We start from the raw sequence: 14,117 nt of genomic DNA on the forward strand, positions 1-14,117 counted from the left end.
CTTATATACCATTTTCTCACCTATCAATTAGAAAAAATTGATTTTCTATGTGAGACAGAATGGAGCTTGAAAGGCGACTTTCTATAAAATTGTAAATGATTTGTTTGATTTGTAACAAAAATTCAATACTATTTGTCTGCACTGCTTTTTTCCCCCGTCTAAATTTATGATTATAATATCAGAAGTAACTATTAATTACTAAATATGTGCTAATTATAAGAGCAAATTTCTTTCCATAAATAAGAAAAATTTCTTGGATAACAATAAAGGAGTTTAAAAAAAAAATTGTTGCACAAGAGAGTAAAATACAAGCTTTTCCCTTAATAATAATGATAAAAACTAAGAATTAAAATTGATGTTAATATAGAAAAAATCTAAATTTTCATTGAGAATATAAAATTGTTGTTACATATTTCTGATTTTTTCAGGTTTTCAAATGGGCCTGAAAAATATCGCTAATTTTTAACTAGCTTTTCAGATTATTAAAAGCACTCTGTCTGATCAATAATAAAACAATCAACAATTAAAAAACTAATAATAAATTTACACTTTTTCAATTACATTTCAAATATTTATCGACTCATTTTGAAAGGAGAGAAGAAATGAAATTTTAAAAATTACCTCATCCTTTAAGAGATCACTAGTTGATTTCTTTTTTGTCACAGAAGAAGTACCTTAAGTATAAAAATGAATATAAACATTAAAAATGTTTAACACACAAAACACAGCAAGGAGTAATAAAGAGAAAATTACAAAATACAAATAGCAAAATAATTATATCCTATACAGGGTTGGGTTTTTGACGTCAAAAAGTGGTTTTTGACATGACAAGGGTATAATACTGGTTTAAACCGTCAAAAACTGAAGTTTGCGAAAAAAATATATAAACTTCAAAACTACCAACAGTTGCCATGCATTATATTGAAATTTAATTATACTATAGGTAATCAGCAGGTTTTAAAATATTTTTTAATTAAAATTAAGGTAAAATAACAGATTTAAAATCTCCGAAATTTATATTCAAATGCATGTGCAGAAAATGTTTTTAAATATTTGTATTTTGAAGAAAAAAAATTTTTTTTTTGATACTTAAGAAAATTAAAAGTTTATTACTATGCATTTTTGACATATAAGGAACGTATAACTAATATTTATAAGGAACTTACAAGTTATGTTGTATAAATACAAACTTGATACAAGTGAATAAAATTTTTTTTTAATGTTATACCGAATATCTTTATTATCCAGTATGTTAATTTGAATTTAAAAGTAGTTATATTTGTGAATAATGATAAATATAATTCCTATTGTTTATTATATTTATTTATAATTATTACACGTATCATTTTAAAACAATTTTTACCTCTTAATTTTTTTTTCCCCACTTGTATTAAGAATACAAATAATGCATATCTTGAAAGCAAGAAGTAATTATTCAACAGCTGAATATTTAGATATTCAGCAAAACTATATAGTATTCAGCAAAATGAAATTCACAAGTATTTGGATAAACTAAATTTTCAGCATAGTAAATGAATAGGCTGAATATACTGTAAATCGACACTAACTACTCTGTGTATTTAACAGAAAGCACTTAAATTTGTATTGTCTTATGTTAAAAAGATTATTAAGAAGATTTAAAAGAATATTAAAAAGATTTTTCTTTAAAAGATGTCTAATGTACAAAACTGCTAATGTTTATCTTTAAAAATGTCTAATTTTTAGTATAATTTATACTATACACTAAATTTGGTTATAAATAAATTTCTTAATAAAATCACTGCAGATTTTCAATAACACATGAAAATGAATACATAATATTACAAAAGATGTGAGCTTTCAAAAGTACAAGATTTTGGTTACTATTTAAAATATAAGTGTTTCTTCAAAATTTTAAATTTATTTTTTCTAGAACATATTTAGAAACACTATCCTTTATAAAATATATATAAATTTAATATATAAATTAAATTTCACATATGAATATAGGTTTTTGACATTTTCGACAGTGAAGTTTTTGACGTGACGGTTTAAACCATGGTTTAAACCGTCAAAAACTGTCACATGTCAAAAACCTGCCAACCCTGATCCTATAGATATAATAATTATAATTAAAAGATTTATATTTCAAGCCTTAAGAAGTACATAAAAATGTTACAAGACTGTTTGTACTCAAATTCAATAGGAAATATTTTTTTTTTATCTTCAACCTTATTGGCATTTTTACAAAAATAAACAACAATTTTTCTGAAAAACATGCAATAAAAAGCAAAATATTTCAAGATCTGAAAGTCTGTAAAGAAAGAATTATAAGACAAAAGTGAGAAATAAGAAAATTTTAAGTACTTTAAAAACAGTTTTAAGATGCAAGAATTTTTGAAAACTCTAATTTAAATTTTGAAAAATCTATTTGAAATTGAAAAATCCAATTTAAATAATACTTAGAGTAATACATGAAATATATTTTTAAATAGTTTTATAATTTAAAACCTTTTTAATAAAAAACAAGATGAAAAATACAATTTAAGAAAAAATGCAAAGAAATATACATAAATTATATTTATAAATAAATGAAAATGGATTATGCGAAAAAATTATTATTTTGTTTAATCTTAACACAGAAGTAGCGTTGATGTGTGATTGAGAACATAGTAGGAAAAATGAATACACATATTTGCAGTGCAATAAGTAAAATACAACCTCGTAAAACAAAAATTTTCAATCTATGATGAAGAAAAGAAAAAAAAATCAAAATTAAACTAAAAAAACTTGAAATACAATATAGAAATTCCAATCAGTCACCTCAAAGCTGCCTAGAGCCTAGGCAGAAAAAAGTCTAAAGGGGAAAATTCCCCTTTTCTTAAACTCTAGTATTTCTGCAGGGTTGCCATTTAAATTTGGAAAAAAAATTCTCTGTACATATTACACACAATATATTAAGTGGAAACACAATTACTGTGTTCTTGTGTGAGCTATATTGGGCTAACTATACTAGCTTTAATAGTTGGAAAAACAAGGAACAGCATAATATTACTTAAATAATGATATAGTAAATGAAATAGTTTAGTACTGTTGGAACATCATCCTTAAATATCCCATAGATTAAGCTTTGAAAAGGTCACCATTTTTTCAAAGACAAAAATAAGAAGAAAAAAAATTCCCTGTATTTTTCCAATTTGTAAAGAAAGAATCAAAATTCTCTGTTACTTTAGGTGATTTTTAAATTCCCTGTATTTTCCAGGTTTTCCCTGTGGAGTGGCAACCCTGTCCTTTCTCAACTTAAAAGGTCTAAAGGTGGAGAGGTGACTAAACTAATCTTCACAATGACACCAGAACTTTAAAATCGCTATTGGTTCAAGTGAAATCTAAAATCAAATTATTTCTTAAAATCCATGCCTCCCAACTCCTGAGAAGTCAAAATTTCTGACGTTATAAAGTAGCAATAAAAAATCTAATCTTCTTCTTCAAATGCACTACAGCCTAATGCGGGTCAAGGCTGTTTCAGTAAGCTTCTTCTAAAGTACCTATCAGATGTCATGGTTTGCCAATCCAATGTCTTAAGGTCTGTTTCAGCATAATCCATATAAAATATTCATTAATAATAAAAAAGAAATGAACTAAATGAATTATACTTCATACCAGCTGATGTCCCTTCAACATGCCGACAAAGTATTTCTACGTTAGGATCCTGAAGAATATAGATAATTTTGTCCCTAAGATCTTTATCTTTGGAATGTGATAAAAGTTGGCGAATATTCTTATGAAGCAACTCCTCATTTCTCTGTATAAAATAAAATAAATGTTTAATACCAGAAATTTTATAGCAAAAATTAGTACCTGAGGTTATTTTAAATAATTTTTCTATCATAAAAGTTTTATTTTTTGCTCAGAGATGATTAGAGTTCAAAACATTTTTTATTTCTTCAATTTTCTAAACAAAATTTTAAATAAAAGTTATTAAAAGTTAAATTTTAAAAAAATAATAAAATAAATCTTTGTTATATTAAAACAATAATAGAAAAGGAAAGTAAATCCCTTCTGTAACAGTCCATTGTGGACCAGGGGTTCATTGAGGTTAAGGCCCCACAATTGTGTGACCACAATTGTGCATGATGTTGGCATTGTGGTCAACATAGTTCACTGGCCACTTTTACTTCTTTAGGCAAGCAAATATAATGATTTTAATTTACCTAATTTACTTTGAGAATAGAAAAACAATTGACAGAATGTCATGATTTAAGACATAAAAATTAAACAAAATATTTTGAAAATGGGATAAAGGTGCTGCAATTTTTAAATATTGTGTGGATAGCTTGTGGGTAAAAAAAAAAAAAAAAAAAAACAAAAAAAAACAAAAAAAAAAAAACCTATTGTAAAAAAAGTAAACAACTTCTTATTTTTACTTATTTTCTGCTTTGTTTTATTAAAAAATTTTCGAAATATTAAAGTAAGATTATAATCGGTTATCAATGATAATTTGCTTAAATGATTCTTACAAACATAAAAGGTGAATACGATGATTGATTTTGGACAATAATTTGACTGTGATTTTTCAGCAATAATTGTAAATTATTTGGAAATAGATCAAAAAAAATCATAAGGCCCTAAGTATGATTTAAGTCAGCATTAAATTTTTTTAGACTGCATACCTGCCAAATTATTCCAATTTAAAATTTTTATTTGAATATTTAGAGGAAGAAAAATTTTATCGATTTAACATTTTATTATTAGTTCAATAAATTAATTTAGAATGATTTTTTTTCACAACAACTATCAGCAATTTAAACTTATAAAATTAAATGGCCATTTGTCCACCACATTGAATATGCTAGGAAGCTAGTCTTTTTTAAATCTTGTAAGACAGCAATACCAGCAAAGTGGACAAACAAAAAGTCAGAAAAGCCCGGAATTCAACTAAGTAAACCATTTAGAATTCAACTAACCAGAAAGTTCAAGTAACCAGAATTTTCAGAAGTCAATTGAAAAAACCTCTTTAAATTTATAATTTATTAAGTGTAATAATATTTTAGTTTATTTTCACATTGTCTTTAATATGTTTCTATAAACAGCGATTCAGATCATTAGCTTTATATTGATATTATAATGGCGTAAATCCCCCCCCCCAAACAAATATTCAAATATGAAACACTGAAAATTTTGACATTAAATAATAACAATATAATGTACCACTTTACAGGGATGAGATCAGCCGAAAGGCAAAAAAGCTGAATTTCCACAATAGCAAATTTTACGCAAGCGCAACCCTTTAATAATAAATTCCAGACAGTTTAAGGCAATAAATAATGTGTTGACATACAATTGTGTACTAATCTATTATTATATAAATGATTACATTGATACTTAACATTTAGTGAAAATAAAAATTACCAATTAAAAAAATAAAGCTGGAAATTATATTTTTCCTGAGTTCACATAAGAGACAATTATTACTTGAAAAACTACCTGGTTTAGCAAATTAAAACTACTGAGAATATACATTAATATTTCATTTCTTTTAATAAATACTGTTATGTGATTTATAGCAAATATATCAGTAATATTACTTTTTAAATTATATTGGATAAAAAAAATCTTTAACAATGAACCAAATCATTATGTTCATATTATAGTCTAAATCTAACTAGAGCCCTTTGAAACATATCAATAACAGTGAAGTAGAAATATATAGTAACTCCTTAACATACAAAAATTGCTATTTTAGTTTGAAAAATTACATGACAATCAGCAAGTGTTTAGATAATTGTATTTTAATAAGAATTTTAAATAATTTTAAGAATATTTATTTGATAAGAATTTTGCATTTTATAGCATAAATAACAGCAATTATAAAAAAATTTTTGATGATGAATTAATTAACTCTTTTCCAAAAAAAAAATTAAATTAAATCCCTTTGTAAGTGATTGCTTTTGTTTGCTATATTTAGTCGTTAGTCCATCTTCAAACATCTTGTGACAAATCCTATTTTTTCTTCTTTGCAAGCACAGACTGTAAGTTTTGAATATATTCCCTTCCAGTTTCTCTGATGTTGTATCACTTACATATACTACTAATAATCGTCGTTAGAAAAACAGTCACCTTTATAGTAACTAATTAAAAAAAAATTTACTTCTTACAAGAATCGCGATAGTTGAGCTTAAAATTGCGTGAATATGAATAACAATTATGGATTTTGAAATCACATGAATATGAAACTAGATATACGATTTTGAAAATGAGAAAATACAAACTGGGATATAGAATTTTTAAAACGCGTAAATACAAATCACGATTCATAATTTTTAGATCGCGTAGATACGAATCACGATGCGTAATTTTCAGATTGCATAAATAAGAATTATGATGCATAATTTTTAGAATGCCTGAATGCGAATCCCAATGCTTTATTTTAAAATCACGTATAAATACGAAAATCGATGTTTGATATTATAAACCGCATGAGCAAATCAAGACATTGAATTTTAAACTTGCGTGAATACGAATCTCTACATAGGTTTTTAAAAATGCGTAAATACGAATCACAATATCGGATTTTTAAATCTGGTAAATAAGAATCGCAACGTACACTATTCAAATCGCGTGAATAAGAATCGCAACACGCAAATATGAAAAGCTATGTTAGATATTAAAATCGTGTGAATGAGAATCGAGATATTAGCAGATTCCAGGCTTGGGACCTGTAAAAGGCTTGTCAGAAGCAGCGTCGTTTGAACTACAAAAATCGGATCTATCTGGAGGGCGGGTAAAAAATTCGGAAAATCTTATCTGCTGCGAGTAAAAGGGGAGAAAATAGTTAAAATAAGTAAAAATGAGAAAGGATTGGTAGCTATGTAGTTTGAATTTTCTGCTTCTCTTTGAAAATCGGTGAATTTTCTGAAAAAGCGGAATATTTATAAAAAAAAGGTGAAATTTTTAGAAAAATCTGAATTTTTGATAAAAAAGCTGAAATTCAAGAGATAAAAGTGAAAAAAGCGGAAATCCGCTAAAAAGAGGAAAAATCTCATCCCTGACTTTATTAAGTTTCTCTTGGATTAGCGGTCATTTCGCAATTTCAGTTTTTTTTTTTTTTAATTCACAACTTTAATTTTTATGGATGGCTATTATAGTTTTCCCCATTTATCCTTATTAGTTTTTATAAAAATTTATAAGCATTTTTGTAGAAGCGATGATATTTTTCATAAAAATAAGGGAATTTTAAAAATCGTGATCTTTGCTGGCGTAATATTTGGAATTTTCACATATACAAATTTTGATAATTTTCTGTGTATTCCACTTGGTGAGGTAACAACAACCATATATAAAAAAAGACAATAAAATATACCTTAAGGCGTTCATTTTCATCAGCAACGTTCAAAAAACGTGCTTTTTCTTCAAAACAGCTCAACTGCAGGTCAACAAGAGCCTTTTGTAAATCAGATATCTTCTCTACTTTCCTGTCGATTTCAGCTTCAAGTTCATACTTAAATACAAAACAATTATTGCAATGTGTTTTTAATACTAAAGAAACAATACTTTAAATACATTATAATAATTTTCTATAATTCGCTTAGCTGATAAATTTTCATATTTTTTTTTTTAAACAAGCATAAAAAGAATAAATTTTAGTCTGAATTCCCGCTTAATTTCAGAAAAAAAGAAAAAATTCCCTAACTTTTCCAATTAGTCCAGAAAAATCTATTCCAAGTTAAATTTTTATTGTACAATCATGGCCGCCACACAAGAAATATTTTAAGACTGAACTTATTTTTTGACCAATTAATAGTGTCTAACGTTATTTAGAAGGATTGTTCCAAAAGTTATAGCTGACTTTCCTAAAATAAATATAAAATAGCTGACCTTGTATATCTTTTTGAACCAATTGCTGAGTTACCTCACTAACTTTTTCTTGGAGCCATTCATACTTCTTTTACGCTTCATTTACGACATGCTTTGTCCAAGATCTATAAATTCCATATTTTAAACAAATCATCCTTAACTAACTTCGCCCATTATTTCAAAATACGGGGGGGAATTCAAACTCAAGTGAATTTAGATTCAACAATATTAATTTTGTTTAGACAAGTAGATGGTGAAATTCAATCGTTGTGGTGTGACAACATTACTTGATGATTTTGCAATAATTATGAAAAACAAGGATGTTTTCATAAAAAGTAATAATCTTTTTAAAATTTATTTTACCGTAAAATAATTGCCATATTTTTTCAAAGAAATAGGAAAATAAATATGCAAATGAAAACTTAATAATTTGAAAAACAAATTGAAACTGAATATTTATTGGAGGACAGAAAATCAGTCCACTGATCTCTTCTAAAGACTGATTTCAGTCCTCAGGACTGAAGAGTGGTACCTACGTATGTACAAGGCAATAATGTTCATTCGAAACAGGGATGACAAGTTTCTACCATAGCAGTAAAAAATCATTTGTAATGAAATAAGTTTCTTCCAACTCAGAATGAAGAAACTCTTTTTTCAAAGAGAAATATCCAACTTTAAAACAACAATTTAAACACCCTATAGGGTGTTTAAATTGTTGCACCGTAATCTAGTTAAAATGATAGAATCAATTTTGAAGCTATTCAGCATATCATTTTTAAATTTGTGAAAACTAAAAAACAACATTTTGAAAGAAAAATAAATTTAATATTTTAAGAAATCAAAAATTGTAGTCTTTCCATATTTAATGTAAATGAAATATAGCAAAACCTTATATTATATGTAATTATGTAATGAACTGTTAATACAGTAGGGAACCGATTATCCATAACGATCGGGACCATCGCTATTCCGGATAACTGATTTTTCCGGTTTTCTGAATCGCTACAAAAAACCGTTTTTTTATTGTAAAAAACTAAAAAATTAAAATAAAATATTTGGAAATAATCTTAAAAAGAAGAAAAAACGCTGAAGTAATACACTAATGATTATTTCCAAAATGATGGTAAGGTAAACATCTTTCAAAAAAGAAAGAAAAATCCTAAAATCTTTTGAGAAAAAAAAACATTATTTCAAAAAATTGGCGGGAAAATTTATGGAATTTCGTTCCGGTTTTTTGGTTTTCCGGTTTTCTGATTTCCGGATAACGGGTTCTGTACTGTATATGACAGTAAAATACTATAGCCCTAAATTCATAAACTGAATATTAAACAAACACACTGCTACAGAAATTGAATTTCCTTTTTCTAAATAACATAAAAATTTTTATAATTAAATACTGCTTAGTATAAAAACTCAAAACGGAATCTTTAATATGATAGATATAGATTTTAAAAATTGGTATATAGCTAAAATAAATGTTATAAAAAGAGTTTTTCAAAACATTTTGAAGAGAAATTTAAATGAAAGATATTTTTTATAATACAGTACAGAACCCGTTATCCGGAAATCAGAAAACCGGAAAACCAAAAAACCGGAACGAAATTCGATTAATTTTTACATCATTTTTTTAAAAAATGTTTTTTTCCTCATAAGATTTTAGGATTTCTCTTTCTTTTTTGAAAGATGTTTACCTTACCATCATTTTGGAAACAATCATTAGTGTATTCCTTCATCATTTTTTCTTCTTTTTAAGATTATTTCCAAAAAAAAAAAAAAAAAATTTTTTTTTTGTTGGGTTTAATAATAAAATAAAAGGCTTTTTGTAGCGATTCAGAAAACCGGAAAAATCAGTTATCCGGAATAGCGATGGTCCCGATCGTTCCGGATAATCGGTTCCCTACTGTATAAGAGCTAATCAATTGACTTCATCACTTTTAGTTTCCTTCATTTTGTGCAGTTTTTTAAAATTTTCTTCCAGTACACCGGGAAAATTATTCTTACAGACAAAATTTCAACCTGGATTAGAAGTATATAATTTTTCAGTCAATAAACCGCAAAACTTATCGACTTAGTAAACAGTATTGCTGAGCTGCTAATATGGTCGTGATTAAGAAAAAATTTAAATAGAAATATTGTTAAAAAAAAGAATATTCAGTACAAATAAATAATCAGAAAGATTTATAATTTTAAAATCAAAAAAAAAAGTTTTTTTTTTATAGCACTGAAATTTTTGTAACAAATAATTGTTACATCTTAAAAGCTACTTATTTACATTTCTCTAAGAAACAAAGTTTTAATGACTAAAACTTAGATTTTGATGACATTTACACTTCTAGACATCTTTTCTGTTTTAAAGGCATTTTAATAATTGGGAGTATTTAAGATTTTCGAGTATTATTTTCCATTTTTAATTATTTTTTGACTTAGGGTCATTTTTATAACATTAAATTTTATATAATTCATATTATATATTGTAGTTTATATTTTATAGATTCATATATACAGGGTACCTGCTACATTTTAGATTTTCAAATTCATGACTTTTCATGATTTTCCATGACTAATTCCAAGAATTTTTCATGACTTAACGAAGTTGCTATTTTCTTCCAACAAAAACGCAACAATAAATTAAAAAAAGCATTATAATAACATTATTCGAAATAGGTATAAACAAAACTATTATTCTCTTCATCTTCATATTTATAGATTTTAAACTTAAAAAACAGAGTAAGGAAAGAGTTGAAACAATAAAATAGTTGAAAAAAATACAAAAGCAAAAATTTTTTTTCCAGCAGAATTATATTCTAAAGATACTTTTCTTGTTCATCAGAAAGGAAAGAAATACTCCTGATTTTTCTGTTCATTTCGGAATAAAAAAAATTCGCTGATAACTGGTTTGCTTCAACTAGAATTTTAAACTGATAAAATTTAAAAAAAATAATAATAAAAATTCTTAAATCACAGAAGAGAGTTTAAAGGATAATTCGCTCTAGAAATGATATTTTTTCTTTCATTTTTTGAAAGAACACCATAATTTTTAAAGAACATGATAAAATCATTTTATATTCAAATAAAATATGACTGAGTGGTGATTTTGTTGGAAATTCAGATATTTGGAACAGGATGAAATTGGGGGGAGGAGATTCCATTCTTAAAAATTAGATTTTTCGGAGACCTAAATCCATGACAAATTTTGTTCAATACCGAAATTCATGATTTTTCATGACTTTCCAGGTGCGCGGAAACCCTGTATATATATAATTTCATATTTTCTTCCTTTTCAAAAAGAAAAAAAAAAAAAAATTGTTCAGTAAAATGTTTCTTTAAAGGTATTTTTTACAATTAATTGCTTTTTAAATTACAAATTAAGCTTTTTAGAATTTTAATTTCAGAAATAATTCGACATGAGACAGTTTCGAATCAGATACAATTCATTAACTATGGAAAAGAAAAATATAAAGTAAAAATCAAAACAAACATACTTTATCGGCTATGAGCTGTTTTAAATACTTGTCTGTCTTTTCTTTATACTTATCCTCTCTTTTAAGTAATTCATCAAATTTATTTTGATAAAACTCAAGTAGTTTTTTGCTTCCCACATCCATTCTTTGTCTCTCAGAAGATGATGAATTGCTCCAAATTATTACTCATAAGTAACAGATGAATGTCCGAGCTACAAAAATAATAATTAATGGAAATGAAACCAGAGTAGCGAAACCAGGGTATGGTATTTATGCATAACCTATTTTAAATAACATAATGAAACAAACACTAAAACAGATTTTTAAAAAAAGTGGAAATAAAAACGTTACAGTAGGGAGCCGATTATCCAGAACGATCGGGACCATCGCTATTCTGGATAACTGATTTTTCCGGTTTTCTGAAAATCTACAAAAAGCCATTTTTTTTATTTTTAAATCCAACTAAAAAAATTTTTTTTTGAAAATAATCTTAAAAAGAAGAAAAAACGATGAAGTAATACATTAATGATTATTTCCAAAATGATGGTAAGGTAAACATCTTTCAAAAGAGAAAGAAAAATCCTAAAATCTTCTGAAGAAAAAAAAATTTTTTTTTTAAAAAAGGGCAGGAAAATTTATCGAATTTTGTTCCGGTTTTCCGGATAACGGGTTCTGTACTGTATTATGTTTCTCTTCTCCATTTGTGTACTAAGGTACCACAGGAGTTATCAATTTGGTGAAATAAGTGATGCATGAGAACGATTAAATTTTTTTTTTTTTTTATGATGTCGATAAATTTTTTTAACCGTGTACTAAATTAAATTTCTTAGAATAAGGTGATTAATAAAAATACAATCCTTTTTATTACTTTATTGATTTTTTTTTAAACTCTTCTTCTCTCTTGCTCTCCTTTTTCTTAATAATAACACACATGCTACCTTTTCGTAAAAGAAAAACTTCTCTTTTTCATAGACTGCAACGAGAATGAGAACTTGCTCTTTTAAAAGTATTTAAGTAGAATTTGTGAAGATACCGCTAAACTGTAGTAAATTTGCCCTGAACCCTGCGGCAGAATTTTTCGGGCTTTCTACGACAAAGCAAGAATGCAGTTGCCATCTGTTAGTAACTGAGTAGCCCCAGTTAAGCTTTTCTACAAACAGATGGCAATTCCTTTCCTCATTTTCTTTCAGTATATTAAATGTGGGCATAGTTTGCTATCAAATTTTAGTTTGGTTAAAGATTTTCCGAAAGTTGTGTGCTTTGGTTAGAAATAGGAATATTTTAAAGTTGGTTTTTTCAACAATGTTTTCCTTTTGTAATTAGTTTATGTAATTTACTTTTGTATCTTGTTTTAGTATTATGCGTTTTGTATTTCTTTTATCTTTTCCTGGATTTTTTACAAAACCTTTGGTGCACAGAGAGAGCAATCTTTAGACATTTGTCATGCTCTCTCGATAGAAAAGGTCTTGTGTTTTTATGACTAAGGAAGCTGGTACCCCCTGACCACGTCAGTTTTGGCTGTGATTTTTATATTTTCTTCTCTAAAATGTTCTTTTGGCAAAATAGCTGAGTTTACTGTAGCTGGCAAAATGGGAAAGTATCAAACCAGTGTCACTTGCTGATGTGATGATTCATGACGATTTTAAAGAAAATTGCTGTTCTCTTAAGATAAAAATAATTTTATAATTTATTTAAAAATGAAGTTGAACTTACAAAATTGCAGCATCATCTACAGGTGCTTCATTTTTTATGCAGAAAGAGAGAAAAATATTGCTTTCTTTTAACACACTTTGTGATAATCCCTAACATTGCAACTAGATCCTCAAATAAATTTATTCACCTATAATCAAAGATAAAACAATTAAAAAGCTATTTTTCTTCATAAAAGACGAAATCTAAAGATCTGAAGAGAGAGACAAAGGTAAGAGTTAAACTATATTTATAAAGTAAAAATATAGACATAGATAAAATTATATATGCTTCTAGCTCTATATAACTCAAAAGGAAAAATTAACAAAAAAATGTAAGTACTGAAGATCAGAATTAATTATTTTTTGTAGTACATGAATAACATAATAAAGGTATCATGATAAATTAGAGTATTCAATAAGAGATAAATCTTATTATAAAGTATACTTTATATCGATTTGATATCAGAACTCATATTCTTAAGTCTATCTGTGCATTCTGTTCTGAAATTTAAAAAAACAATGTAACCATCCTAACAAAAAATAATTTTTACTAACAAACTTACACAAAATTGAAATTAAAATTTTTCTTCTTAAATTAGTAGCAAAACTTAGAATTAAAAATGCCTTTCAGATTGTTTAGTATCAAATATCTTAAAATCTCATAATTCATGCACATCAATAAATAATAAAGGACCTGGGGAATTGGAATCATAATTTATACGTTTATAAAGTATCTAAAATATTGTAATAGCATATTTATAATTAAATTAAAAGCTTTTCTGCGAAAAAGAACCACTTAAAGTTGTCTTTAAACAGTAAATAAACATAAACAGCTTTTTTTCAAATTTCGCGGAGTTTAGAAGTGCAAATATCTCCATTTGCAAAATACATTCTTTTCATAAGCAACGCAACTGTAAAAAAGACTACTACTTTTATTCTAAAAAGTAATCGGAATTTAAAGCTCTAAAAAGTCCATTCTCACTGCATGTGGTTCAAGCTGCTTCGATCACCTGATTATTGAAATATATTTCCCGTGAAACACTCACCAATCAAATTCCTGCAAGTATATAAAATTTTTTCGAATGCTCCCTTTTCACTCATGTCTCGGGCATGCAATGTAAATAAATGCTCA

At 26.4% G+C, this 14,117-nt stretch overlaps 1 protein-coding gene across 3 annotated transcripts in view; it reads right to left on the reverse strand.

Annotated features, from left to right (window-relative positions):
• The window catches only part of LOC107441088 (uncharacterized), a 39,529-nt gene extending 25,647 nt beyond the window's left edge, over positions 1-13,882 (reverse strand). Inside the window, exons 1-6 of one of the 3 annotated variants that reach the window (XM_087149820.1) lie at positions 13,549-13,882; positions 13,008-13,134; positions 11,316-11,506; positions 7,340-7,477; positions 3,640-3,781; positions 622-674 (exon numbers count right to left, since the gene is read on the reverse strand). In XM_087149820.1, the coding sequence (XP_087005946.1) occupies positions 622-674; positions 3,640-3,781; positions 7,340-7,477; positions 11,316-11,438 (456 nt within the window). In that variant the 5' untranslated portion in view covers positions 11,439-11,506; positions 13,008-13,134; positions 13,549-13,882. The remainder of the gene's footprint in view (positions 1-621; positions 675-3,639; positions 3,782-7,339; positions 7,478-11,315; positions 11,507-13,007; positions 13,135-13,548) is intronic. The other 2 variants (XM_087149821.1, XM_087149822.1) reach the window with 2 other exon arrangements.
• Between the last annotated feature and the right edge of the window lie 235 nt (positions 13,883-14,117).

Source organism: Parasteatoda tepidariorum, chromosome 8 (genome assembly GCF_982258835.1).
Source record: "Parasteatoda tepidariorum strain Cologne lab strain chromosome 8, Ptep-v5.0, whole genome shotgun sequence".
Classification (NCBI taxonomy): domain Eukaryota; kingdom Metazoa; phylum Arthropoda; class Arachnida; order Araneae; family Theridiidae; genus Parasteatoda; species Parasteatoda tepidariorum.